At 51.2% G+C, this 26,419-nt stretch overlaps 1 protein-coding gene across 1 annotated transcript in view; it reads left to right on the top strand.

Moving 5' to 3' along the window:
* The window catches only part of LOC141729962 (serine/threonine-protein kinase pim-1-like), a 62,807-nt gene extending 36,599 nt beyond the window's left edge, over positions 1–26,208 (top strand). Inside the window, exons 2-6 of the mRNA XM_074546621.1 lie at positions 24,197–24,303; positions 24,420–24,470; positions 24,668–25,034; positions 25,677–25,853; positions 26,102–26,208. Coding sequence (XP_074402722.1) covers positions 24,197–24,303; positions 24,420–24,470; positions 24,668–25,034; positions 25,677–25,853; positions 26,102–26,208 — 809 coding nt within the window. The remainder of the gene's footprint in view (positions 1–24,196; positions 24,304–24,419; positions 24,471–24,667; positions 25,035–25,676; positions 25,854–26,101) is intronic.
* Positions 26,209–26,419: the final 211 nt, after the last annotated feature.

Raw genomic sequence — 26,419 nt, 5'->3', positions numbered from 1 at the left:
CCATGGCAACCACCCCTGGCATGGGGTCTCCATGGAGCTGCCATGGAAACTGACCATAGCAACAGGGGGCTGGTGATGGTTGCCATGTATACTGACCATAGCAACAGGGGGTTTGTCATGGTTGCCATGGAAACTGACCATAGCAACAGGGGGCTGGTGGTGGTTGCCATGGAAACTGATCATAGCAACAGGGGGCTGGTTGCCTGCTAAGGATCAGATTTGTCACAGGCCCTCAGAGGGGTTCCATGGGGACTTTCCAAGAGTCTCCAGGCTGTTCCAGAGCTGGAATGTCACAGCCACAGACAGGGGCTCCATGGAGACCTCCCAGGGCTTTCTGGGGATGGTAAAGAGCCCTGTGGTCAGAGGCAGTCACAGCCATTCCATGGTGACATCCCGGGGGACCTTGGGCTGCAAAGGCACCGATCTGTCACAGGCACTCACGGGAGCTCCACGGTGACATCCCAGGAGTTCCCAGGCTGCCAAAGAGCCGGGATGTCCCAGACACTCACAGGGCTTTAAGTCATGGGCACAGTGGGAGCTTCAGGCAAAAGCTTGATTTCTTTATTGGAGAAACTCCTGCTGACACCTGAGGTGCAGAAAGTACACCCAGCAACCACCATGGATCCTGAAACCCTTGCAGGGCTCCTAGACTGCTAAAATTTCTTCTAAGAGAGGAGACTGGGAACAGCTGGATCCAATCCCAGCCCAAGAATTTGTCAAAGCTTTATGTATAAAAGATTGGACAGGTGGAATTGAACTTTAACCCAATTTTTCCCACAGGATTAATGATGGAATACCAGATATATTTATATAAATACAGCTCTGATTGATTCTGATCATGATCAGACAGAAAGATTTTAACCCGAGTTATTTACTCCACAGTTCAGGAGCTTTATCAATTATTAGAATATAGTGCTCTAGGAAGCAATTTTGAAGTCAACAGATCGGTCTATGACATCAGAGAGTTTGTTGTGGAAGTCACTGAGCAGCTACAGCATCATAGAGGGGATTCTGTGACATCACAGAGCAGGCTGTGGCACCATGGCATGGCTGGATGACATCATAGAGCCGTCTGTGAGGTCAAAGTATGTGCTGTGACATGAAAGAGTGCCAGTATGAAATCACAAAAATGGTCTTGTGGCATCACTGAGGGGTTTGTGACATGAAAAAGCTGTCTGTGACATCACAGTGTGAGGCCATAGAGCAGACTCTGCCATCATTGAGGGTGGCTCTGTGACATCAGAGAGTGGGTTGTGACATCACTGGGTGGCTGTGTAACATCACAGAGCAGGTTGTGACATCACAGAGACTTCTGTGACATCACAAAGCGGATGTAGCACATCATAGGGTGACATCTCATAGTTAGATGTGTGAGATCACAGGGGCTTTGTGACAACCCATAGTGAGCTGTGACATCACTGGTGGCTGTGGGACATTGCAAAAGAGCTGTGTGGCATCACAGGGGCTGTGACATCACAGGGGCTGTGTGAGGTCACTGGGGATGTCACTCTGCCCCAGCCCCCCTCACAGTTCCCCTCAGAGCAGTCCAACCCTGCTCGTGCACAGCAGGGTCCCCTATCCCCCCAGGTCCCCCCACCCCCGGCCCTGCAGCCTCCCCCAGAGGATGTTCCACGAGATCGACCCCAGAGCCTGACACGGGGACAGGGGCTGGGGCCCTGGGGGTGGCACAGGGGGACAGGGACCCCCCGGCAGCGTCCCCGTGTCCCCCAGGGCCAGAGCCTGGGCCAGGGCTCCTTCACCCTGCTACCAACGAGGCCTTGAGAGTGCTGGAAAAATCCCCAGCAAGAAAGCATCAAAAACCAGATTTAATATTAAGGGACAGCAGCACAAAGTTCCTTGGCAAGAGTCGCTCTGCTCCTGACTGGACACTTCAGGCATGCCAAAGAAACAAAGCAACAACAAAACCAAAGAAAATCCAGGCAATCAAACCATGAATGATTTCTGAATGAACTGAGAACTGTCCCTGTGTGTCTGACACAAGGACAGTGAGGGCAAGGATAAAAGGAATATGGCCTAAAAGCTTAACAGAGCTCAAACTTAACAGGACTTCACTGATACCTTTACCCTTACTGATGCCATTAACTTCACAATTTAGTAAAAGAATAGCACTTAGTATTTGACGTAACTTATAACACATGACTTAGCAATTTAATAGAGGAGTAACACTTAATATTTAACTTAGCTAATAACTTAAGCTTAACAGCTTAGCAAAAGAAATACTCTTAGCAGCATTTAACTTAACTTAGACCTCCTGACTTACCCTTACTTACTGCTATCTGGATATCTGAGTGACTCAGCTATCCAAGGCACTCTAACCCCTCAGAGAGCAGCATTTCTGCCACATTTCCCCAGCACAGGCAATCCTGTGTGCACACAGACACCAAGAGTCAGTGCAGAACACCTGTGAGCAATTCCCCTGAGGGCAGGGAATGCTCCCTGGGGATCCTTTGGCATCTCCCCAGCGGGTGAAGGGTTGAGCCTGGAGGAGTGGGGGGATCAGCCCAGGCTCCATCGTTGTTCAGGATCCCCGAGTGCAGCAAACGGGAGAGTTCCCGGCTGGGAGAGGCCCCACTCAGATGGAGTCGCTGGCCCAGGAGAGCTCCAAGGGCTCCTTTTGGAGCGCTGTTTGCAGGGCCCCAGGAGAGGGTCTTCAGTCCCCGCAATGGCTCATCCTGGCCGCACTTGGCATCAGCAGTTTTCTTTGGCAGTGTGAGAACAGGGATGTTGTGCCACTGAGGGAACAAAAACAGTTCCCAGGGCTGCTCCTACAGAAACCAGGAGCTGGTTGGGCAGCAGCAGTGACTGGAGCAGACAGTGTTTGTGATGAGCTGCAGAGGAGCTGAGCCCAGGGGCTGTTGGCCAAGGCCGAGGCCCAAGGAGCATTTCTCAGCTGGCAGGGCGGCCTGAGAAGGGGAGGGGGGAATGCAGCAGCACAGGGCCCATGGAACCAAGGGACCATTGTGACACTGTGGGGCCCTGTGAGACCAAGGGACCATGGTGACACTACGGGATCTGTGAGACCAAGGGACCATTGTGACACTGTGGGGCCTTATGGAATCATGGAGAGCACTGTGACATTTCTGGGCCTCATCGAACTAAGGGAAACGTACTGATGCTGGTTGGCTCCATGGAATGTAGGGTTCATTGTAACACTGAGAGACTCCATCAAACCAAGGGTCCATTGTGACACTGTGGGCCTCGTGGAACTGTTTAGACTGTTATGGCACTTTGGGGTGTAATGGAACCAAGGGGCCATTGTGACACTGTGAGACCCCATGGAGCCAAAGGTTCATTGTGACATTGCAAGGTGTCATGGAACTGTGGAGACACCATCAGGACACTTCAAAGCCTCATGGAACCAACAGGCCATTGTGACACTGAGGGGCACCATGGAACCACTCAGACCATTGTGACACTGGGGGTTCCCACAGTATCAAGAGAACCGTGGTGATACTGTGGTGCCTGATGAAACGCAGAGGCCTTTGTGACACTGCAGGGCTGCATGGAACCAAAGGTCCAGGTTGACACAGAGAGGGCTCCAGTCATCAATGGTCCATTGTGACACTGTGGAGCCACAGGAGACCATTGTGACACTGCAAACTCCCAGGGTCCAAAGGTCCATTGTGACATTGTAAGGCTCATGGAATAGAGGAGACACGTGCCATCGTGGGGCCTATGGAAACACGGAGACCATTGTGACACTGCAAGGCCTCATCGAGTTGTTGGGACCATAGTGACTCTTTGGGGCCTTCCGGAACGTAGGCGCCACTGTGACACTCTGGGACCCCATTGAACCAAGGGTCCATTGTGACACTGCAGGTCTTCTTGTAATCAATGGGCTATTTGACACCATGTGGCCCCATAAAACCAAGGCAAGACAGAACAGCTCTGGCTTGTTTGGCCTCCCATGGACTGCCTGGCGGGTCCAGCTGACCTTGCCCATGTTCAGGGTCTCTTCTCATCTGCTATTGAAACACCACGGCTCTGTGCTTTCCTTCCCAATGGAAAATAACTGTTCTTCTCCTCCAGGCAACCATGGCCTGAATTGGGATTTCACCTCCAAATTTCTTTATATCCAGAGATTGTTCTCATAGGAATATTGCCAGGACAAGTCTGTCTTGCAGTGGTTTCACAAGGGTCACTTTCCATCTGTCCCCAAAACATTGGGGAAGGCTCTGTACTTTCCTTCCTGTGGGAAAGAACTGTCCTGCTTCTCCAGATAGCCATTGCTGATATTCAGTTCCACTTACAAAATTCCTTAACTCCAAAGACTACTTCCAGACAAAATCTGCCATTCCTAACAAGTCAGGCTAGCCTTGGACTAGTGAGGCTCTCCAAACATTGGGGTTCTGCGCTTTCCTTCCCATGGAAAAGAACTGTCCTACTCGGTCAGATACCCATGGCCAGAATTGGGATTTCCATCTTCCAACATTCCCTATTGTGACAGACTGGAGGAGATTCTTGGTTGAAACATTTTGTGTGTGGCGGAGGAAGGGGCAGGTCCAGCCTTGCCCTGCCCTGGAACCCCAGCCCTGCCCTGCCCTGGAACCCCAATCCCCCCAGAGCCTCTATCCCAGCCCAGCAGTGTCTGCCAGTCCCTGGCACAGCACAGGCAATGCTCCTCAGCCACCTCTGGAGACCCCAGCCCAGCTCCTGAGGGACCAAATGAGCCCAAGTCCCACCTGGAGGAAGGGCCCAGCAAGACCAAGGGGTATTGAAGGCTGACCACAAGACAAGCACACATCCTGACCCTTCCTCCTCTTGGAATTTCCATCTGAACAGTGCTGGAATCCAGGAGTTGGTAGCTGTGTGTGTGACTCTCTGTACCTTTTTTTTGTCTTTCTGTGTCTTCTTCTGTTTCTGTGCTCCTGCAAATTTTTATTAACACTACATTGAACATGCTGAGAGTTTGTGAAGTTGAATGGGCCATGTCAATGCTTTGAGAAGTGATTTTTGTTGATTGAATGTCTGTTGTATTTTGACATGAGAAGAATTTTAAAAAGTAATATAAAACTTTTTGTGTAGCTGACAATCTGTTAACCTACTAAGATACGGAACATGCCTCTGTGAAACACAAACGTTAAAGATGAAAAAACCCAGGAACCTCCTCTTTCTTTTTCAGTCAACAAATAAGTAGCGGGCCCCAGCTCCAGCCCCCATTTCATCCAAACCAAACCAAACCAAACCAAACCAAACCAAACCAAACCAAACCAAACCAAACCAAACCAAACCAAGCAACCCTGCCCTGGGCCAAGCCCCTTCCCCTCTCCCCAGGCTGCCCCCCTCCATTGGCCCCATTCTAACCAAACCAAACCCCAACAACTACCAAACAGGAAAACAAAATAAGGTACAAAACCCCAACCAGAACAAAGCCAGCCACAGCTATTAAAATCATATCATCAAGTCATTGTCCTCCCCCTCCGAACACAACTCAAACCAAAACTGCCTACAACCTATAACCAAAAAAAAAAAAAAAACCCTACAACTAAAATTAAACAAAACAAAAACCCAAGACCCAACCATAAAACCAATTCTAAGACAGCCCAAAAGCAACTCCCACTACAAGTTACTGGCAGGTCAGGTGTTAATCCTTTTAATACATCAATCCTCCATTGAGTAAAAGAAAAAAACAAAATGCAAAGATATTAAAAAAACCCCATCAAAGTCAGTAAAAAATAAATGCAATCCCAAATTAAAAAGAAGAAAAAATACCTTATCCTTAAATCTTAAATCCTCCTATAAACTATAAAAAAACCCTTTTTTTATAGCACATAAAATTATTAAAAAAATCAAATTAATATCAAACAAATACCTGCAAACTAAAATAAAGAAATGTCAACCTTACTGTAATTTCATAAAAAGTTTAAAAAGGAAAAGAAAAAAACCATCATCCAATACCTCCAAGAGAAAAAACTCTATTCCAGAAGATAAAAATAATTTTAAAAGTAAATAATAAAAACTTTTACCTTTCAACAATTCATCTTTAAAACAATACCTTATAAGTCAGCATGACCCATCAACAACCTGTAAAAAGGCTTGTAGCAATAAAAACAACTTCACAATATCTAAGTTTCCCAGACAATTGTATTCATGGCAAAATTAAGAACCACAAAAAACCTATTTTTAACTCTTGTAAAAAACTCCAGAAGTTTAACAAGAAAAACTTCTCTCCCAAAGTAATCTGAAAAAAAGACTATTCTGGAAATAGTAAACTAACTATAAATTTTAAATATAGTTTCTTCACATTGTCAGAAAAAGTTGGAAAGAAATAAAAGTATAATAAAGAGTTTAATTCTTACTACTTTCTTCTTTTTTAATTTATTTTTAATAAAATTTTCTTTATATCCTTTTAAAATTTTAAGCCTACTTTACCTTTCTTCTAATCCTATCTCACAACAAAATAATACATAAATAATTAATTGACAGTAAAACCCACCACACTCATCAATACATTAATTAAGAAATCTCAAGAATAGAAAAATCTTAAACTAAAAAATTAAACACATTACAATGTCGCAACAAGTGTTCGACAAAGTTTTTCTGATTTTCTAAAGTTGCCAGTTAAGGCTGTTTTGTTGTTTTGAGCTCCTGAGAATCTCCAGTTGATATTTCTCCAGGGAGTCCACCTCACAGTACACAAGCAATTGTAAATCCTTTAAAATGTCTCCTTGAAAGTGTTTTTTAGTGGATGGGAGTCAGGGCTTGTCTGTCCTGCTTGGCACATCCCAGGCAGGGCTTTCCCAGCCCCATTCCACACTCCATTTCCCAGCTGGAGCTGCTGGTGCCTCTGAGTTGTGCTGCCCCAGCCCCAGGGACGCTCTCCTTGTCTGCCCATTCCCCCACGGTCTCTGTGCAGGGATGGCCTCAGTGGGGGCTGCTGACATCCTCAGCACCTTGGAGGCTGCTGCTGAATTTTCCTGCTCCAGAGGCTTGTTCAGCCTTCAGCTCTTCAGTGCAGGAATTCAGTGTCCCAGGGCTCATTAACATTCAGAACACCTTAACAAGCCAAGCCCCTGGGAATAATTTGATTCTAATTTTCAAATCTTTTGTGGTTAATTAGATGAATTCCAGTAGTGCATTCAAACTAGATTCTATTTAAAAAGACAGTGAGAAAAGATTTCTTAGCTCAAGTTTAGGGGTTTTTCCCTGTCAATTTATTGATATGTGCAGTCTCCAGCTGACACTGAACTCAAGAACCTCCTCATGCAGTTTGAATAGATATGAAAATCAAGACGCTTCATGGCTGACAATCAATCAGACTCTGTCCCTAACCCCACCCCACCATTTCCCCCATCCAAGCCCTGGCCCTCAGAGCAGCCTTGTGCAAATCTGAGCTCCCTTCAGTTCAGGCTGCACCTGCAGCTTTCAACTCCTTTGCTCCAACTCCCACCTACTTGCCTTGGAGAAGGAGCTGCCCGAGACACAATGGGATGTTCATTTATTGTCAGCCAACAAACCCATGGGAACTGAGGTGTGTGCTGGAATTCAATGGTCTCTCATCCCACACCAGCCCTGCATTTCCCTCCTGCAGCCTTGGTCTCCAGCCCAGCCATGGAGGCTCTTTGGGCTCTGGACTGTTCCGGCAGCTCCCAAGGGCAGCTGAGCTCTGCCTATGGCACAGTCAGGCCTGGCCAGCACAGGCCATGCTCAGCAATTGCTTGTGTGTGCCTGGCCTTGCTGTCAGCCCAGACAGCGGCTGCGTGGCCCCTTGGTGGCCCTGTGCTGGCCCAGCCATGGTGGCCCAGCCCCTGTGCAGGCCCAGCCCAGGCCAGGAGCATTGCGGCTGGGAACGGCCCCTGTGCTGTGGTGCCCACAGCAGCCTTGGGGCTCTGTGCCCCATGGCCTCCCTGCTGGGCAGCCTCTGCCAGGTCCTGCAGAGCCCGTGGCACCTGTGGGGCTGCACAGACAGCCCTGACCCGGGCTCTGTGGCCTCTGGGCGAGCAGAGAGGCAGCCAGGGCTGGCCATGGCCCAGAACAGGCCCTGAGCCCCGCAGGAAGATGGAGCTGGGCCACAGCCAAACTCAGCCCAGGCCAAAGCTGGGCTCAGCAGCCACGGCTGCCAAAGCATGGGGACGGAGGCTGGCACTGACAAATGTCCTGGGCCCCTCCCTGCTCTGTCCATGCCACCAAGAGCACAGAGCAGCCTCCTGTCTGGGCCACTTGCCTGTTTGCAATGCCTTGCACAGGCGCTGGCCCTGCCCCACAAGGACTGGCCTGAGTCCTGCCCCTGCACGCTCAGCCAGGCTGAGATGGACACTGATGGTTTCTGAGCCAGGCTCTCTGAGCCCAGCCCGGCTCCCTGCAAGCTCTGCCAGCTGCCCTGAGCTCTGGGCAGCATCAAGGGCCTCTCCCCACCCCAGCCCAGCCGGCTCTGGCCCCATAGCTCTGCTCAGGCCAGGCTGCTCTGGCCACTGCCCCACGGCCTCAGCCCCTGGCAAGGGCACAGCAGCAGCTGTAGCTGCCACAGGACTCAGCCCCAGCCATGGGGGAAGGTGCTTGGCCAAGGCCAAAGGAGGCTCCCTGGCTGCCCTGCTCTGCTCTGCGTGAGGTGCTGAGAGCTCTACAGCCCCTGCTGCCATCCCATCTGCCCAGGGCAGCACAAGAGCTGCAGCCTTTGGGCCCTCAAGAACTGCTCCTGCTCCAGGCCCAGGGCTCATCCTAGAGCTGGGCAGCCAAAAAGCTGTGCCCATTTCTGTTCATTGCTGCTCTCATGGGGATGGATCCTCAGCCACTTGGAGGCTGATGATGAGTTTTACTATTCCAGAAGCCTGTTCTTTCTTGAGCTCTTCACTTCATGAATTCACTGAAAAAGGCTCATAAACTTTTCTTCAGAACAGCAGAAGAAGAAAAGCCTGTGGGTATAACTTAAGTTTTCAATTCTTCTGTGGCAAATTAGACACATTGCAGTAGTGTATTCAAGTTGAATATGATATATTAAAAAAAAAAAAACAAAACAGAGCGGACTGTTTTCTCATATTTTCTTTTCCTTTTTATATTTTGGTATCAGCAATGTTCAATTGATATTGACCCCCAGCAACTCCTAATGTAGTCTGAATAGATAAGAAGAGCAAACCTTTCATAGCTGGCAATCAAGATTTTGTCCCCACCCCCTACCCACCATTTCCCTCATCCAGCCCCTGGCACTCTTATTGATCAGGAACTGTTTGGCCAGCATCACACCAGGATCTTTTCTCCTGAGCAGTTGAGAAGGTTCACTTTCACCACATTTTGCTGCTTTGGAATGTGATTTGAATAATTGTTTATTCAGCAGGTGAAATTGTTCTTACTTGATGACCAATCACAGGTCCAGTTTTGTTTGGACTCTGGTCAGTCACAAGATTATCATAACATTCTATTTCTTTACTTTCTAGACTTCTGATGAAATCCTTTTTCCATTCTTTTAGTTTAGTTTTAATATATCATTTTATTTTATTATAATATATATCATAAAATAATAAGTCAGCCTTCTGAAATATGGAGTCAAGATTCTCATCTCTTCCCTCGTCCTGGGATCGCTGCAAACAGCACCACACAGGACCAGGGCAGTGAATCTTCCCCTGTGCTTGGCACTGGTTGGGCAGCACCTCCAGTGCTCTGTCCAGGTCTGGGCCCCGCAGTTTAGGAAGGACATGAAAGGGCTGGAGTTTGTCCAGAGAAGGGAAACAAGTCTGGGGAGGGGTCTGGAACACATGTCCTGTGAGGAGTGACTGAGGGAGCTGACGTTGTTTATCCTGGAGAAAAGAAGGCTCAGGAGACACAAGGCAATGTCAGAGCACAGGATGGACTTGATGATTTCCATGGCCTGTTCAACCCTTGCTGATTCTGGGATTCTCCGGAACCACCCTTGGAGCAGTTGCAGGAGGACCCCTGGGCCTCCTCTTCAGGAGCTCCAGCAGCCCAGGTCCCTCAGCTTCTCCTGCCAGCCCCAAAGCCCATCCTGTCAGTCCTGCAGAGCCTCTGCAGCTCCTCCTCACTGCCCAGAACAGGGAGCCCCAGAGCCAGACACAGCAGCCCAGATGTGCCCCCCTGGCCTGGGGTGCCTCTGGCAAGGGAGCAGCACCAGGCACTGCAGGAGCCTGCAGACAATTCCTGCAGCACTTGTAGGATGATCCTGCTGCCCAAGGGATGTTCCCATGGGGCCAAGTCAGGAACTGCAACGGGGAGTGGGGCCAGAGAGGAAAGGGCAAGCAGGGGTGGGCTGTTTGCAGGGCAGGGAACCGGGGTGGGCAATAGGAAGAAATTTGGACAGGGGAAGAGTAAAGAAAGCAAAGGTGGCACAAAGGAAATGCTGAGGGCAGTTTGGGGGCGGCTGCCAGGCAGCCCTGGCTCTGAGCAACAGCGTCTGCAGTGGGACAGGAAACTCCCAGCTGATGGGAACAAACTTTCTGGCTGACTGCAGAGGCCAGAACAAAGCTGAGTGCTTTCCCTGGTGTCCCCCAGCCCTTGCTGGCCCCAGGAGCTGATGGCATTTGTGCTCCCTCAGGTTCATGTCCCCACACCAACAGCATGGGGGTGCTCCCCCTACTCTGTGCAATGCAAACAGGGGCTGCTGAGCCAGTGCTGCCGTGTCTGTGCCTGCAAGGATGGGGCACCTGTGTGAGCTGGGGGAGAGGCCAGGGCTGCAGAGGGGGGATGTTGTTGGCAGCTCCATCAGGATGCTCTGGGACGCTGCCCTGGGCTGTGCAGCGCACTGGGGATGGATCAGCCCCTGCTCTGCTGCTCCTTCCCGTCTGCCCCAGGGCCCTTGCAGAGCCCCAGCCATGCTGTTTGCCCCCAGCCTGCCCACGGCCAGCCTGGGCTGCTCACGCGGCTTTTCTGAATGCTGAGCATTGGCCTGGGCGTGTTCTTGAGAGAGCCTGGGCAAGGAGCCTGGAGCCCCCAGGCCCTGGGGTGAGGCGTCAGCGCTGCCCCAGCAGTGCTCATGGCCTGTCCCTGCTGCAGCCCCGGCACTGCCACCCCCAGGGCTGTGCCCGGCCCCGAGAGCACTCAGGCCCTGCAGCAACACCAGGGCCACCAGGGCAGCGGGGCAGGGTCACGGCAGCAGCACTGGCAACACCAAGTGCTGCTGCTGCTGGGCACAGCTGCTGTGTCAGCACTGATCTGCCCCCAGCTCTGCACACAGACATTGCTGCTGCAGCTCCAGAGAAGGCAACAAAAGGGCATCTCTGTAGAAAACTTTGCTGGGACATCATTTGGTTCCTTTAAAGTCACCAAGAGTGCAGCCCCTCATTGACACAGTCAGAGGGAAGGTGGAGAGAAACAAAGTGAAAAATGGCACAAACATTGACATTTCTATGTGGACAAGATTAAAAAAATAAAACAAAGAAAAAAAACTAAGCAAACCAACAAGAAGTTTTAAATATTAATTTTATTACAAGTAATTTGCCAAAATTGGCCAGCAGTTTAATATTCCTGAAGCGATCCAGTCATGAGTGTCCTCACTGCAGCCTTGAGCTCCTGGTTCCTCAGGCTGTAGATGAGGGGGTTCAGGGCTGGAGGCACCACTGAGTACAGAACTGACAGGGCCAGATCCAGGGAGGGGGAGGAGATGGAGGAGGGCTTAAGGTGAGAAAATGTGCCAGTGCTGAGGAACAGGGAGACAACGCCCAGGTGAGGGAGGCAGGTGGAAAAGGCTTTGTGCCGTCCCTGCTCAGAGGGGATCCTGAGTACAGCCCTGAAGATCTGTACATAGGAGAAAACAATGAACACAAAACAGGCTAATGCTAAAAGGAAACTGACAGTCATGTGCCCCAGTACCCTGAGTTTGGAGTGTGAGCAGGAGAGCTTGAGGATCTGAGGGAGTTCACAGAAGAACTGGCCCAGGGCATTGCCATGGCACAGGGGCAGGGAAAATGTATTGGCCGTGAGCATGAGAGCATTGAGAAAGGCACTGGCCCAGGCAGCTGCTGCCATGTGGGCACAAGCTCTGCTGCCCAGGAGGGTCCCGTAGTGCAGGGGTTTGCAGATGGACACGTAGCGGTCGTAGCACATGACTGTCAGCAGATAAAATTCTGCTGAGATGAAGAAGAGACAGAAAAAGAGTTGTGTGGCACATCCTGAGTAGGAGATGTTCCTGGTGTCCCAGAGGGAATTGTGCATGGCTTTGGGGACAGTGGTGCAGATGGAGCCCAGGTCGCTGAGGGCCAGGTTGAGCAGGAAGAAGAACATGGGCGTGTGCAGGTGGTGGCTGCAGGCTACGGCGCTGATGATGAGGCCGTTGCCCAGGAGGGCAGCCAGGGAGATGCCCAGCAAGAGGCAGAAGAGCAGGAGCTGCAGCTGCCGCGTGTCTGCCAATGCCAGCAGGAGGAAGTGGCTGATGGAGCTGCTGTTGGACATTTCTTCTGCCTTAGCATGGGGTTCTGTAAAAAAAGTAATCATAGAATAGCTGAGTTTGGAGAGGACGTTAAATATCCCAGCACAGCCTGGGGGCACTTTCCCTCCACTGCCTGCCCAGGGCTCTGCTGCCGGGAGCTGTCCCTGCCAGCAGCTGCTTCTCTGTGCCCAGGGCTGGGCCCTGCCAGTGCTGCCAGAGCCCAGCCCAGCCCTGGGGGCTCAGCTCTGCCCTGCAGACCCCTCCCAGCTCAGGCACTGCCCAGGGGCAGCTCTGGCTCTGCAGGCTCTGATGGAAATGTCAGAGCAACCCTGAGGAGGCTGGAAAAGCGACACTGATGCTGCCTGTAAAGGACCCTGTGTTGATTTCTGTCACTGCCTGCTTTATTCAAATCTGTGAGAAATTTTTGTTTTAGTTCAACCTGAACGGCAAGATGAATATCTATGTGCAATTTCCCATCGAGGCAACCCTGAGCATTAAATAACAAAGGCAAGATTTTCCCTTTAATGCAGTCCCTGCCTTGCTGTGCTCCCTGTATAATCTACTTGGCAATGTTCTGCAGTTAAATGCCATCTGAGAAGCAGTCCTGAACAATGCAGCATTCGCTCCACACCATGAGAACACTTCCAAGCCTTACCAGCTGTCTCTTCCCTCCCATATCTTGTCCCCCAGTGCTGGGAGCAGCTGCCAGGGCTGGCTGAGAGCTGTCCCTGGCAGGCAGCAGAGTCCCTGCCCCAGCACAGCGCCCTGGGCTGCAGGAACCTGCTCTGCAGGACAGCCCTGGGCACCCCTGGCTGCTCTGCACAAGAGACAATCAGAGAATGTACTCACAGAACCTGTAGGCATTGGGATGTTCCAGCTTTAGGAGATGGCTCCAGGAGCTGCAGCTGCATTGTCCTGCAGCCAGAGGTTCCTGTGCTAAGGGCTGGCAGTGATTCTGCACCAGGCACTTCTCAGCCCCTTCCCAGCCCTGACTGATTGAAGCTCTCTGTGCCTCTCTGCTGTGCCCAGGGTGGCTGCAGGCAGTGCCCCAGCCCTGCTGGGCTGGCAGAAGAGCTGCTCATCAAGAGAAATGTGCTTTTGAAGCTCTGCTTGGTTACCAGGATCTGCCTCTGTGCCAGGAGCCCAGCCCAGCTCAGCAGCACAGACACAGCAGAAGGACTTTAATGAGTCTCTGGGGCTTTGTGCTCAGGCCCTGAACATCAGTCCCTAGGAGGTAGCTGAAGAAACCTCTCCAGAACTCCAAGTCAGAATCACACTCCAAACTTTCTTGGACTTTTAATGGATGCCACTGAGGGACACGACTGAGAAAGTGTCCCCAGGCCCCAGGCAGAGCAGAGAACTGGAGGCAGTGATGGCAGGTGGGGACAAAGAGAAGCCAAGTCCTGGTGCCCTGGGCCACAGCAGGGTCTGTGCCACCAAGGGCTGTGAGGAGACACCTTGTCCTGAGGCCCTGGGGCCTCCTGGCACAGCCCCAGCCAGGCTGGGCACTGTCAGCCCCTTGTCCTGCCCTCAGCATCCCCCCCTAGCCCACATCCCAGTGGCCTCAAGGATCTGCTGGAAGGAGTCCCTGGGGAGCCTTGCTCAGGAATGGCCCTGGGGCTCCTGAATGCTACCAGGGACTGCAGGGTTTTCAAAGGACTTTGGGTTTTGCTTTTGCCTTGGAGTCTCTGGGACGTTTATTGCAAACATAGCCTCCCGTTATCTGCTGTAATTAGTCTCTGGAGAGGCTTTGTCAGTAACAACACTCAGTGGGCTCATTAATGCTTCAGTTATTTTAATGTATTTGGTGTTTCAATTTTCATACAAACTCTGAGAATTTTGTGCAATCATGGCCCCAATTTTCTGCTTTAATGTGTCCCTTGAGAGCTGTGTACTGACACTCAGTGGGGCTCATCAATGATTTGAGATACTCAAGGTTTTTAAGGTACTTTGGAATTTCCTTTCCACACTGAGTCTCTGAGAGCCTTTAGTGCCATCCTGGCCTCCAATTCACTCCTCCAAGGAGTCCAGGAGTAGCCTGTGTTGGGGATGGACCTCAGTGGGACCCATTCATGTTTGAGAAACTTTGGGATTTTCTTCTGACTTTGACTCCTGGAAAGGTTTGTGCAATCTCAGGCCCCGAGATTCCAGGGCTCAGCTCCAAATGCACCACGGAGCTCATAAGGATCATGGAACTCCTGACAAACCATGGCTGTGCCTTGATTTCCAACTGCTCTATTGCAGTTCATCAGGAAGTTTTCCTTTTACAATTATGGAGAAATATTTCAAAGAGCTTCTAAGAAATATGTATTCCTATCTTAAAAGGTGTTTTTTTATTGCTGTTCTTATTATACAAGAGGTGATTGCAGCATTCTGTGATTGATAATGATCCAGGGTCTCTCCTAAGGAGGTCTGGCCAGGTCAGAGAAGTTGTACCTTGGAGCTGACCCAGTGTGGACAACCTTGCCTCACATTCCCCAACCCCATGTAGAAACGATTTTTACTTTTAAAAATTTAAATGCTTTCTTAAGATCTTTTCAAAATACAACAGAAGACTGAATAAAGAAAAGAACAGAGCACCAGGAGCAAAGGATTCAGTCAACATGTCCTTATCTACAAAATGGATATTCTGTCTTCTACACCTCTAGCCCCTCCCAAAGTCTTGTCAATGAACTCCTTCTTCACTATCCAGTGGTGGAGATCACTGTCTTACACCTTGATTGCAGGTCAGGTGCTGCCATAGTAACAAGCCAACCCTCCCAAATGCCCCAGCTAGTGAGGCCATCCTGTGATAACAATGCAAGGGGGAGGGGAAGGATAACTATACATCTACAAAACTTCTCTTCACATATATTTAATATTCACCCCTTAACTGTGAGAGTCAACCATAAAATTACTCATCTATAACAAACCCCTTTTTCTTTTTCTAGAAGTCATTTTGCACGAACAGTAAAAAATTTTCTCTCTCTCTTGAATGAGTCATACTAGCATCTGTTGATGTGGCCAAGGACAGTGGGAACCGGAGAGAAAAATCGCAGGTTTTCCTTAGACACACTTATTTGGAATGGACAAAAGGGCATCCCAGAAGTCCAGTATGGCTTTGACTCCCATCTACCATGCCTATGTGGCTGCTATCCATAGTCAGTGTATTTTAGGGGTCAGTACAGAGGCCAACTCAGTCCTGCCCTCCAGTCCCTGTTGAATTAAAAGACAACTGAGGAATTATAGAGGTCTGGTATGGCCTTTTGTCCCTACCTTACCATGCCTATGGGGTTGCTACCCACAGCAGGGCTATGGAGCCTTCTTGGTAGCAAACAAAGGGGCCAACTCGGTCTTGCTCTCCTTCCTTTGTCTTATTTTCTCAAAGAAGCTGTCCCATTACCTTTTACAGTCCTTTGTGTACTTCTCAACAGATGCTGGTATTTCTCATCCATTAAAACAGGAAGAGTTCTCAAGTTAGTTGATAGAAGCTTGACTCTACTTTTTGGGTATCTTGGTGTTTTTCTGGTTGTCTTTCAGTCTCTGCTTGAAAGTCAATCTTGTTTCACCCAGCCTGGATGTTGTAGTCCACTCTTTGGGCTCTTCTACTGGGCCTTTGACTCTGTTGGCATGAGTCCATCCCCGCTCTGCAGTTCGCACGGCCGATTTGGTGGTGAGCAGTACCTGAATGGGACCTTCCCACTGAGGAGTTAGAGGCTGATCTCTCCATGACTTGATCATCACCCAGTTCCCGGGATTAATATTATGGATTCTGAAATCCAGGCTGGTAGTTTAGGTAATTGCGCCTTTATGTCTTAGCCCTTTTAAAGTTTGTGCTACAGACATAACATATTTCTTGGCATTGGCTTCCCCTTCCTCATAGGTGGCAACCTTCTGGGGTGAGGTCAGGGAGGGTAACCCAAACATCATTTCATAGGGTGACACCCCCAGATCTGACTGGGGTTGGGTTCTAATTCTTAAAAAGGCCAAAGGGAGACATTTTACCCATGACATTTGGGTTTCAATCATGAGCTTAACTAGAGTTCTTTTAAGAGTTTGATTCATTCTCTCAACCTGACCAGAACTCTGTGGATGCCTTGGATTGTGAAATTCTTATTTTACTCCCAGGGCCTGAACAACTTTCTGCAATATCTTTAATGTGAAATGGGTTCCCCAGTCTGAATCAATCCTTTTTGCCATTCCATATCAGGGAATGATTGATTCTAGAAGTGTTTTACTCACAACATTGGCATTGGCTTTAACAGTGGATACCACCTCTACCCAATGAGTCACGTGATCTACTATCACTGGCAAAAATTTCCACCATTGTACCTGGGGAAGCTTGGTAAAGTCTACTTGGATGTTTTGGAAGGGCCCTAAGGCTATTTGTCACCCTCTTCTGGGTGTTTTCTTCATGATCTTCTTATTCACTTGTTGACATATCACACATCCTTCAGTTACTTGCTTAGCTATTCTGAAAATTCCTTTGCATCCCAAATTCCTTAGAAATTGATCACTTAGCGCTTGTGTACCCCAATGTGTTGTTCCATGTATGCCTTCTAGCATTTTCCTGGGCAGGAGTTTATTCAACATTTGCCTCCCATCTGCTAATCTCCAACTTCCCTTTTTTATCTTTCTTAGCTCCTCTTTTAAGGAGTTCTTCCTTTTCTGTCCCACTGAATACAGGGACTTTTTGCTTTACTCTCATGGGCGTTAATACTATTATTAGTTTTTTTGTCTCTGATTCAATTGCATTTTTAGCCTCTAGATCAGTCTAATTGTTCTCTTGCTCCTCCTGAGTTGCCCTTTTTATGTCCTTTAACATACACCACTGCTACTTCGTCTGGTAATTGTAAGGTTTCTAACTCTTCTAAAAGAATTTTTTTGTGAATCAGTCCCTTTCCCCTTGAATTTAATAGCCCACTCTCTTCCCAAATTTTTCCAAAGATATGCAGTATTCCAAAAGCATTTTTTCAGTCTGTATCTATTGTTCCCCTTTTCTGTGCTAATATTTCCAGAGCTCCCTTTAGGGCATATAACTCACACGCTTGGGCTGACCAGTTGGAAGGTAACTTTCTCTTTTCTATGGCTACCAACCCTTCATCCACTATAGCGTACTCCAATACCCTGTGCCCCTTTATTACCCGTGAAGATCCATCGATGTACAATTGTTTTCCTCTTGGAGTGGTTGGTCTGTTAGGTCCTCTCTTACTAGAGTTTGATAGTTTATAACCTCTAGGTAATTATGTATTAGTTCCTCAGGTGGTTCTCCATACAAAAACTGGACAGGGTTGAGTTGGTTACTCACAATTACCTCTAAATCATTATCTATTAAGATGGCTCCATAATTTAACATACAGGAATCAGTGAGCCATTTCTCAGCCTTTTGGCTTAGGACACTTCTAACTGAGTGTGGAGTGCATATTTTCAATTTTCCCCTAAGGGTTAATATCTTGGTTTAAAAAGACAGTTGTGCGCTAAGGAAGGCAGAAGCCTCCGTTAAAATGGAAAATGCAAACCCCCTTCCCTCCAAATTTTTATAATTTTGAAATTGCATGGGGGGTCTCAGGCAAAGATACTGGATCAGGATTAATAGTTCTTTATTAGGGAAGAAAATTAAACAAATAAACAGTGCAGTAATACAAAACAGTACTGATAGAGTCAGAATATGACCTGACACCATGTTGGTCAGGGTGTTGGTAGCAGTCCAAGTGAAATGGTGGCTGAAGTCCTCCTGAAGTGGTAGATGTGGTTCTGTTGAAGCAGTGATCCTGTAGAAGGATGTAGCCTTCCTCTGAAGATCCAGTGATGGTGTAGATGGGCCTGGTCTTCCTCTGGGAATCCAATGGAAAAGGCTGCTGATCCTCTGAGAATCCAGTGGGAAAGGCTGTTCTGGTGTCCCAAAATCTCAGACTATATCTAGTTAGGGACGCTTGGCTCCTCCCTCTGGGCGGAGCATCTCACAATGGGATGCTGTAATTTTGATCAGTCATGCAGTGACATTCAATGGCTCATTAACAGCAGATGTCATCCCAGAGGGAAGATTGGTTTGTGGAAGAGATAAAGAAAACTTCCCAATTAACAGAAGATTACTGCCACACCTCTAACAGATGGGAACAGAACACACACATTACCTTGCAATCCAGGACATTATCCACCCCTTATTCTATTTCCATCTGCATCGCAATAAAACCTTCCACACAGTTCTCACTTAAGACTAGGTTTCCCTGTGGTACACAACGGCTTTCTCCATCTTTCTGCATTACCCACCAAGTGTAACCAGGTCTTTGAGCAAAAACAATCCCACAGATGGGGTTGTCTTTGCCTGAGGTGGGATAAATCCAAACAGTCTTTCCTAAAATACCTTTCATCTGTAGAACAGGGACTTTGTCTCCATACGCTGCGTTCAGGGATTCAGACTGGGCAGCACCAGCTTGATTGATGGACCCTCAGGTGTTGAACATCCAGGTGGCTTTTGCTAAGTTCACTTCCCAATTTCTAAAAGTTCCCCCCCCCAAGTGCCTTCAGGGTAGTCTTAAGCAGTCCATTGCACTGTTCAACTTTCCTGGCAGCTGGTGCATGATAGGGGATATGATGGATCCACTCAATGCTGGTTCCCTGGCCCAGGTGTTGATAAGGCCATTCTTGAAATGAGTCCCATTGTCTGACTCAATTCTCTCAGGGGTGCCATGCTCCACAGGATTTGCTTTTCCAGACCCAGGATGGTGTTCCAGGCAGTGATGTGAGGCAAAGGGTTGGTCTCCAACCATTCAGTGGTGGCATCCACCATGGTCAGCACACAGTGTTTGCCCTGGCATGTCTGGGGCAGCGGGATGGAGTCAATCTGCCAGGCCTCCCCATACTTGTACTTGGACCAGCGCCCACCGTACCAAGTAAAGCCAGCGGGCTTTACCCGCTGGGCCTGCTTGATCTCAGCACGTGTCTCACAGTCGTGGATAACCTGAGAAATCCATCCCTGGGTCTCATGGCCACTTATAGGTGGCATCCCTGCCCTGATGGCCTGAGGCATCATGGGCCCATCAAGCTAGGAAAAACTCTCCCTTATGTTGCCAATCTCAGTCTATCTTTGACACCTCTATTTTTGCTACCTGATCTACCTGTTCGTTGTTTTGGTGTTCCCCATTAGCCCAATTCTTGGGGACATGAGCATCTATGTGGTAGACCTTCACAGGTAGCCTCCCTACCCTGGAAGCAATGTCTTTCCACTCATCAGCAGCCCAAATTGGTTTTCCTCTATGCTGCCAGTTAGCCTCTTTCCACCTCTCCAGCCATCCCCACAGAGCATTGGCCACCATCCATGAATCAGTGTAGAGGTAGAGCTTTGGCCACTTCTCTCCTTCTACAATGTCCAGGGCCAGCTGAACAGCTTTGAGTTCAGCAAATTGACTTGATCCACCTTCTCCTTCGGTAGCTTGTGCAACCTGTTGTGTGGGGTCCATATGGCTGCTTTCCACTTCCGGTTCATCCCTACGATTGGACAGGAACCATCAGTGAAAAGACCGTAGCATGTTTCCTTTGGGAAAACTTGGTTATATGGAGGAGCTTCTTCAGTCCATGTTGCTGGTCTTGTTCTTCATCTGTGACACCAAAATTTTCTCCTTCAGGCCAATTTGTAATCACCTCCAAAATCCCTGGGCCATTCAGTTTACCTATATGGGCAGTGTCTCTGTCCCTCTGGGAGCCTCTCAGAAACCCTCAGCCAGTCCTGAGTTGGCAGACACTGGGGGGCAACCCCGACACGGCCGACAGCGGGGAGACACTCTCCCAAGCCCCGAGGGTATGGAGGGCACGTGGTTGTCTTTGCAGCAGGAGAGACACCAGAGACATGGGTACAAGATAAAGGGCCGACTCTTAGCAGGGGTTAATCCCAGGTTTTATTATAGGAGTCCCAAAGGAGCCCCTACACCTCAGGGGGCTCCTGCTGAGAGCCCTGGGAGATGTGCCAAGGTTACATTTAAAGGGAGGTGGAAACCAAAAGTAGATAACATTTTACTAACCAATAAGTGACCCTAAGGGATGGGTACTGGGGGACGGACATTTAGGACAGCGTATGGGGCAAGGCTTGGGGGCTGACCCCTGGCCTCTGGCTCATCACTCAACATCCTGGACCAAAGCTTCTAGATGGAGGGGATGGGATGCTGAGTGATTGACAGAGAGCCAGGGTGGGGATTTGGGGATGATCTCAGCAAGGGAAAGGGATTACACAGGTAAAGGGAGGGGGGTACCATCTGGGATGAACCATTTGGGAAAAATATGGGGATTCAAAAACAAAACTATTATAAAATATTATAAAGTACAAAAACACACTATGACACACCACCCAGATCTGGTGTTTGCTGCACAAGCGCCCAGATCCGGAAATTTTCCAGGGCTGACACAGCCCAAGTCCAGCAATTTGCTGGCACAGAAAGCCAAAATCCAGCAATGTCCTGATGCCAATACAGGTGCTCAGACCTGGTGTTTGGTGCCACTGCCAGTGCTCAGATCTGGATATTTACTGGTTCTGGCAGAGCCAAGTCCAGAAATTTTCTGGCAAAGAAAGCCATAATTTGGCAATTCCCTGCTACCGTCATTGGCAATGCCAAGATCCGGTGTTTGCTGGCACCACCAGAGCCCAGATGCGGGAATTTCCTGGTGCCGGCACAGCCCAAATCTAGTAATTTTCTGGCAAAGAAAGCCAAAACCTTGCAAATACCTTGTGCTGGCCCCACCCAGATCTGGTGTTTGCTGGCACTGCCAGTGCTCAGATCCAGCAGTTTCCCAGTGGCAGCACAGCCCAAGTCCAGCAGTTTGCTGGCACAGAAAGAAAAAAACCCGGCAATTTTCTGGTGATAGCACCGGCAGCACCCAGATCTTCCTTTAGCTGGCACCGCCAGTGCCCACATCTGGCAATTTCCCTGTGCCAGCACAACCCAAATGCAGCAATTGTCTGGCAAAGAAAGCCAAAGCCCGGCACTGCCCAGATCTGGTGTGTTGGGGTTGGTTTAAAAAAAGAGGGAGACCTCGGCTTAAGGCCATGGGAAAACTCTCTTTAGCTGGGGTCAGCAGGAGTTCCCGCCCATAATCCTCTTGTTCAGTTATGCAGATTGTTGCTAGAAAGTTCTGAGTTCTCTTTGCTACCATTGGTTACTTTACACTGCAAAAATTGTAATATTCTTAATCGTTCCTTCCTCTTGGATCCTTCCATCAGATAGCATCTTAACCCCTCCCCACATTACATTACATTATATAAATGTATAAATACCCTGCTATACCCTGGACCCAGGCTTCTTTCTGCTTCTCTCTCTGTACTGTGCACGCCGTCCTGTTTGTTGTGTTTGCCTTCAGTAAAGTTCTGTTTCCAGAGTACCAGATGAAAGCAGTCTCTGTCTGTAAAGTGGCCAGAGCTGGTTCTCAGAGAAACCACTGGTCAATGGTCCAGACGAGGACCAGAAGGTTTCACTGGTGTTTGCTGGCACTGCCAGTGCCCACATCTGGAAATTTCCCTGTTCTGACACAGCCCAAGTGCAGCAATTTACTGGCAAAGGAAGCTAAAACCTGGAAACTTCCCCTTGCCAGCACCCTCCAGTCTAGAGTTTGCTGGCAGCAGGACCCCAGGAAAGAAGGAAAGAAGAAAGGAAGGAAAAGAGGAAGGGGTCCAGATCCAGTCCTTACTGGAGCCTAGAGCCTGAAATGGGCTGTTTGCTGGCACTGCCAGTGTCCAGATTGGGAAATTTCCCTATTCTGACACAGCCCAAGTGCAGAAATTTGCTGGCACAGAAATCCCAAACCTGGCAACTTCATGCTACTGGGTCTGGCACTGCCCACACCTTGTGTTTGCTACACAGGAACCCAGATTTGGAAATTTCCTGATGCCAGCAGCGCCCAAATCCAGCAGATTTCTGTTGCTGCCAACGACATCATCCAGATCTGGTGTTTGCTGGCAGCGCCAGTGCCCAGGTCTGAAAACTTCCTGGTGCTGGTACAGGCCAAGCCCAGTGATTTGCTGGCACAGACAGCCAAAGCTTGGAAATCTGCAGGTTCTGGCTCCAGCGCCACTATGATCTGGTGTTTGCTGGGACCGCCAGTGCCCAGATCTGGAAATTTCCCAATGCCTTTACAGCCCAGGTCCAGCAATTTGATTTTAGCCACCTTAGGAAGGGAAGTTCCTCGGACTGTGACTTTACTTTTTCTTGGAACTGTTTAAACCTGCTCTGGACTGAAAACCCAGACAAACACCGGCAGCTCACGCCTGTGGCCCACCGAGCTCTGGGACGCTGCATTCCAGCACCAGAGGGACTTAGAAGAGACCGAGTGAGCCAACTACAACCCACAAAAAGGACTTTCTGAATTTGCCATCTCTTCAGCACTGTCAGAGGTTTTATTTAATATTATTCATTTTTCATGCTTCTGAATACTTTACTTGTTAAAAAAAATGGGGTTTTTTTCACTTTTCTCAAGGGAAGTCTTTCCCTGAACTAGTAGGGGGAGGGGCCGCTTGAACTTGCTTTCTAGACAGACCCCTTTAGGAGGTTTCCTCCCCAAATTTGTCCTAAGCCAGCACAAACAGTCACAATGAAAATTTCACCAGTGACGTAATTTCCTGGTGGCAAATCTTGTGACAGAAGCTTGACCTTGTTCTCCATGAGAGGTTCTTGGGAAGAGCAGACAGGAGAAGATTCCTGGAAAACTGAAACAGCTTTCCGGAAGGGAAATGAAAATGAAAGAAACAATCCAAGATGTTTTACTCTATTTATTTCTATGCTCCCCTTTTCAATGTTGCACTGCTTCTCCATCCCAGTAATTCCAGATGCACCTCACCTCTAGGATGGATGACTTGGTGATTTTTAGACACTCTAAAATACCATGAGCCACACACAGTTTTCCTTCCCATGTTTTTACAGGAAAGCAACCCTGGATATGTAAGTGCAGTGCTGGGCTCAGGTAGGAATCCTACCCCAAGGGAAAGGTGGCCCGACAGTGTCTGACCCTCAGCAAGGACAATGCCCAGCAGCAGGCGAGGGGATCGCTGTGCCAGTGTGCAGGAGTCAGGGCTCTGCATCTGCGCTCAGCACTGCAAAGTTCCCGTGTTTGGACAGACGGAGGGGCTGTCCCCGGGGCGCGCGGGGCTCGAACGTGGGGCTCGTGGGGCGAGCGGGGAACGGACACGGGGACGAACGGCCCCGGTGCTTCAGTTGCAGCGGCGGCAGCGGCAGCGGCGGCAGCAGCGGCAGCGGCGGCAGCAGCGGCAGCAGTAGCGGCGGCAGCACCAAAACAGATACTTTTGAATAGTCTTTCTCCTTTTCTTTCTCTTTCTCTCTTTCTTTCTCTCCCTTTCCCGCTGTCGGGCACCCTTCCCTCGGGGTCCCTTACCCGGCGTCCCTCTCCTCTCCCCGCCTCCCTCTCCCCCGCCGGGCCGGGCCATGCCCCCGGCCCGCCCCCGGCCCCGGGCGGGGCTGCCCCGTGCCCGGCCCCGGCCGTCCCGCCGCGGTCTCGCGTTCGCCCGGCTCTGGCCGTACTGGCGGTGGCGCTGCTGGGCGGGCATCAGTGCCTGGTGCGGGGGCGGCATCGCCGCCCTTCGGCTCCGCCTGGCCCGAGCCCGGCCCCGGACCCGAGGCAGGGTCCACTCCCGGCCCCGGCCCCGGCCCCTGCTCCTCCCGGGGCCCGCGGAGGACACACGCGGAGCGGCCGCTCCCGCCGCCTCCACTGCGGCTTCCCCGGCCCGAGCTCCGCCGCTCGGCAGCGCGGCCGCCGGCCCCGAGCCTCCCGTGCCGCGTTCCCGGGAGCGAACGCCTGGGCATGGCCGGCCCGGGGCGGGTGAGGGGCGCTCGGGGGCCGTTGCTGGCCCCGGGCCGAGCGCTGACAGCCGCGTCCCGCCCGCAGGGACGGCGCAGGAGGCCCTGCAGGAGCGGTACCGGCTGGGATCGCTGCTGGGGCGCGGCGGCTTCGGCAGAGTCTTCGCGGCCACGAGGCTCTCGGACGGCGCCCCGGTGAGCGGCGGGGCCGGCGGCGGGCGCAGGAGGACGGGATGGAGGAGGAGGAGGGCGGAGGATGGGGCACGCAGTGCGGGCGGCGAGCTCACCCCGCTGCTGCCCTTGGCTTGCAGGTGGCCATCAAAAGGGTGCCACGGAACCGCGTCCGGCACTGGGGCGAGCTGGTGAGTGAGCGGGGCCAGCAGCCGGGGCTGCCGGCCAGGGATGAGCCGGGGCCCGGCACGGTGGGAGCCGCCAGGACGCCCCGAGGGAGAGCAGGCGTGGGGCCAGCGCAGGGCGCAGAGCATCCCGGCCTGGCTGAGGGCTTCCCCAGGCCTGGCACGGCATCGGTCCCACTGACGGCATCGTGCTCCTCCCGCAGTCCGACGGCACCAGCGCACCCCTGGAGATCGTGCTGCTGGCCAAGGTGTCCACTGGCTTCCCCGGTGTGGTCCAGCTGCTGGAGTGGCTCGAGCTCCCCAACTGCATCGTGATGGTTCTGGAGCGGCCAGAGCAGTGTCAGGACCTGCATCGTTTCATTGGGGCACGGCGGTTCCTGCCCGAGGAGGAGGCGCGGGCGCTGTTCCGCCAGGTGCTGGAGGCCGTGCGGCACTGCACCAGCTGCGGGGTCCTGCACAGGGACATCAAGCCAGAGAACATCCTGGTTGACCTGGACACCGGGCAGGCCAAGCTGATTGACTTTGGCTGTGGCACCTACCTGCAGGACACAGTCTACACTCACTTTGCAGGTGAGCCTACCCAGGGCTGTGCTCCCGCTGCTGACATCTCATGGCCCAACATCTCCCAGCGCAAGCTGGCTGTGGCAGCGGGAGTTCTCCCTTTTGCTGCCAGTCAGGGCACTGAGTCCTCAGCTGAGTTGCTTTAGAGCAGGGCTGGGTGGGCAGCCATCTTCCAGCCCTGCTGGCAGCCTTTGCCAGCCACTCTGCCCAGGACTGGGGCTGGGCTGGGGCAGCCAGCTGGACCAAAACCCCCGTGGGTGGGGGTAGCAGAGAGAGAGGGCAGAACCTGTGCCCCAGCCAGTTTGGTGTGCAAATGAGAGGAAGGGCTTGCACTACCCCACTCACCCTGTTTCCCTTGTCTTCATAATATTTTTGGGGCAATGCAGGCAGGGAGGATAAGGGCATGTTTTTTCCCCAGCATAGAGTGGGTTTTTCCTTTGCATGTCATGGTCGGGCCTAGCCAGGGCTGCCCTCTTCCAGCACCAGAGGCTTCTTTTCCAACCCTAACTTTGTGCACAAGTCCCAGATGCTGGCGAGAGGGCAGTGGTCACCCTGTGTGCCCCTGATGCAGCCCCCACGGGCCCAGGGATGCTGGGGCCAGGCTCTGGGAGCAGCAGCATCCCCCTGATGAACTCCATCTGTATTCCATAGGAACACTGTCCTACAGCCCCCCGGAATGGAACGACTTTGGCTGGTACCATGGCGAGGCAGCAACAATCTGGTCCCTGGGCATCCTGCTGCACCAGATGGTCTGCGGGGAGCACCCTTTCAGGAGGGGCCGGAACCTCAGCTGGGGCCAGCTCCCGCTGCCACAAAGGCTCTCTCAAGGTGGATCCTCTTCTCTGGGCACGGGGGGAATCCCAGTGCTGGGAGCCAGCAGCGGGCTCATGGGCATCCCGCTCTGGCAGCTGCTGAGGAGGTGGCACATGTCCTGCTCTCCTCCAAAACAGGGAATTGGTGGGAAAGTTTAGGCCCAGCTCAGAGTGCATCCAGCATGGCCTGGGCATGGGAACAGTGGGGTAAAGCAGACAGGAGCCTTCTCTGGCTGACCATCAGTTTCTGCTTTCTCTCCCCAGAGTGCAAAGACCTGATCTGGTGGTGTTTATCCGTGAACTCCTTGGACAGACCCACACTGGAAGACCTGTTCTGTGTTCCTTGGATGCAGAATATTCCTCTGCCATAGAAGAAGGGAGAGAGCCACAGGCACACTTTGATCCAGGGCCCTGGTAAGTTCCTGCTCCACATATGCCTTGGCAATGAGAAGCAAAGGAACCCAACCCTTTTTGTGCTGCCAGTGTCACTGCACCGGGGTCATGGGATGGGAACACGCAGCCCTTGTGCTGGAGCTGAGCTGCTCTGCCCAGCACTGGTGGCTGCCACCCCAGCTGGTTTTG

The sequence above is a fragment of the Zonotrichia albicollis genome, chromosome 8 (assembly GCF_047830755.1).
Source record: "Zonotrichia albicollis isolate bZonAlb1 chromosome 8, bZonAlb1.hap1, whole genome shotgun sequence".
Classification (NCBI taxonomy): Eukaryota; Metazoa; Chordata; class Aves; order Passeriformes; family Passerellidae; genus Zonotrichia; species Zonotrichia albicollis.
The sequence above is the reverse complement of the archived record's forward strand: the minus strand, read 5'-3'. Positions and strand labels throughout refer to the sequence as shown.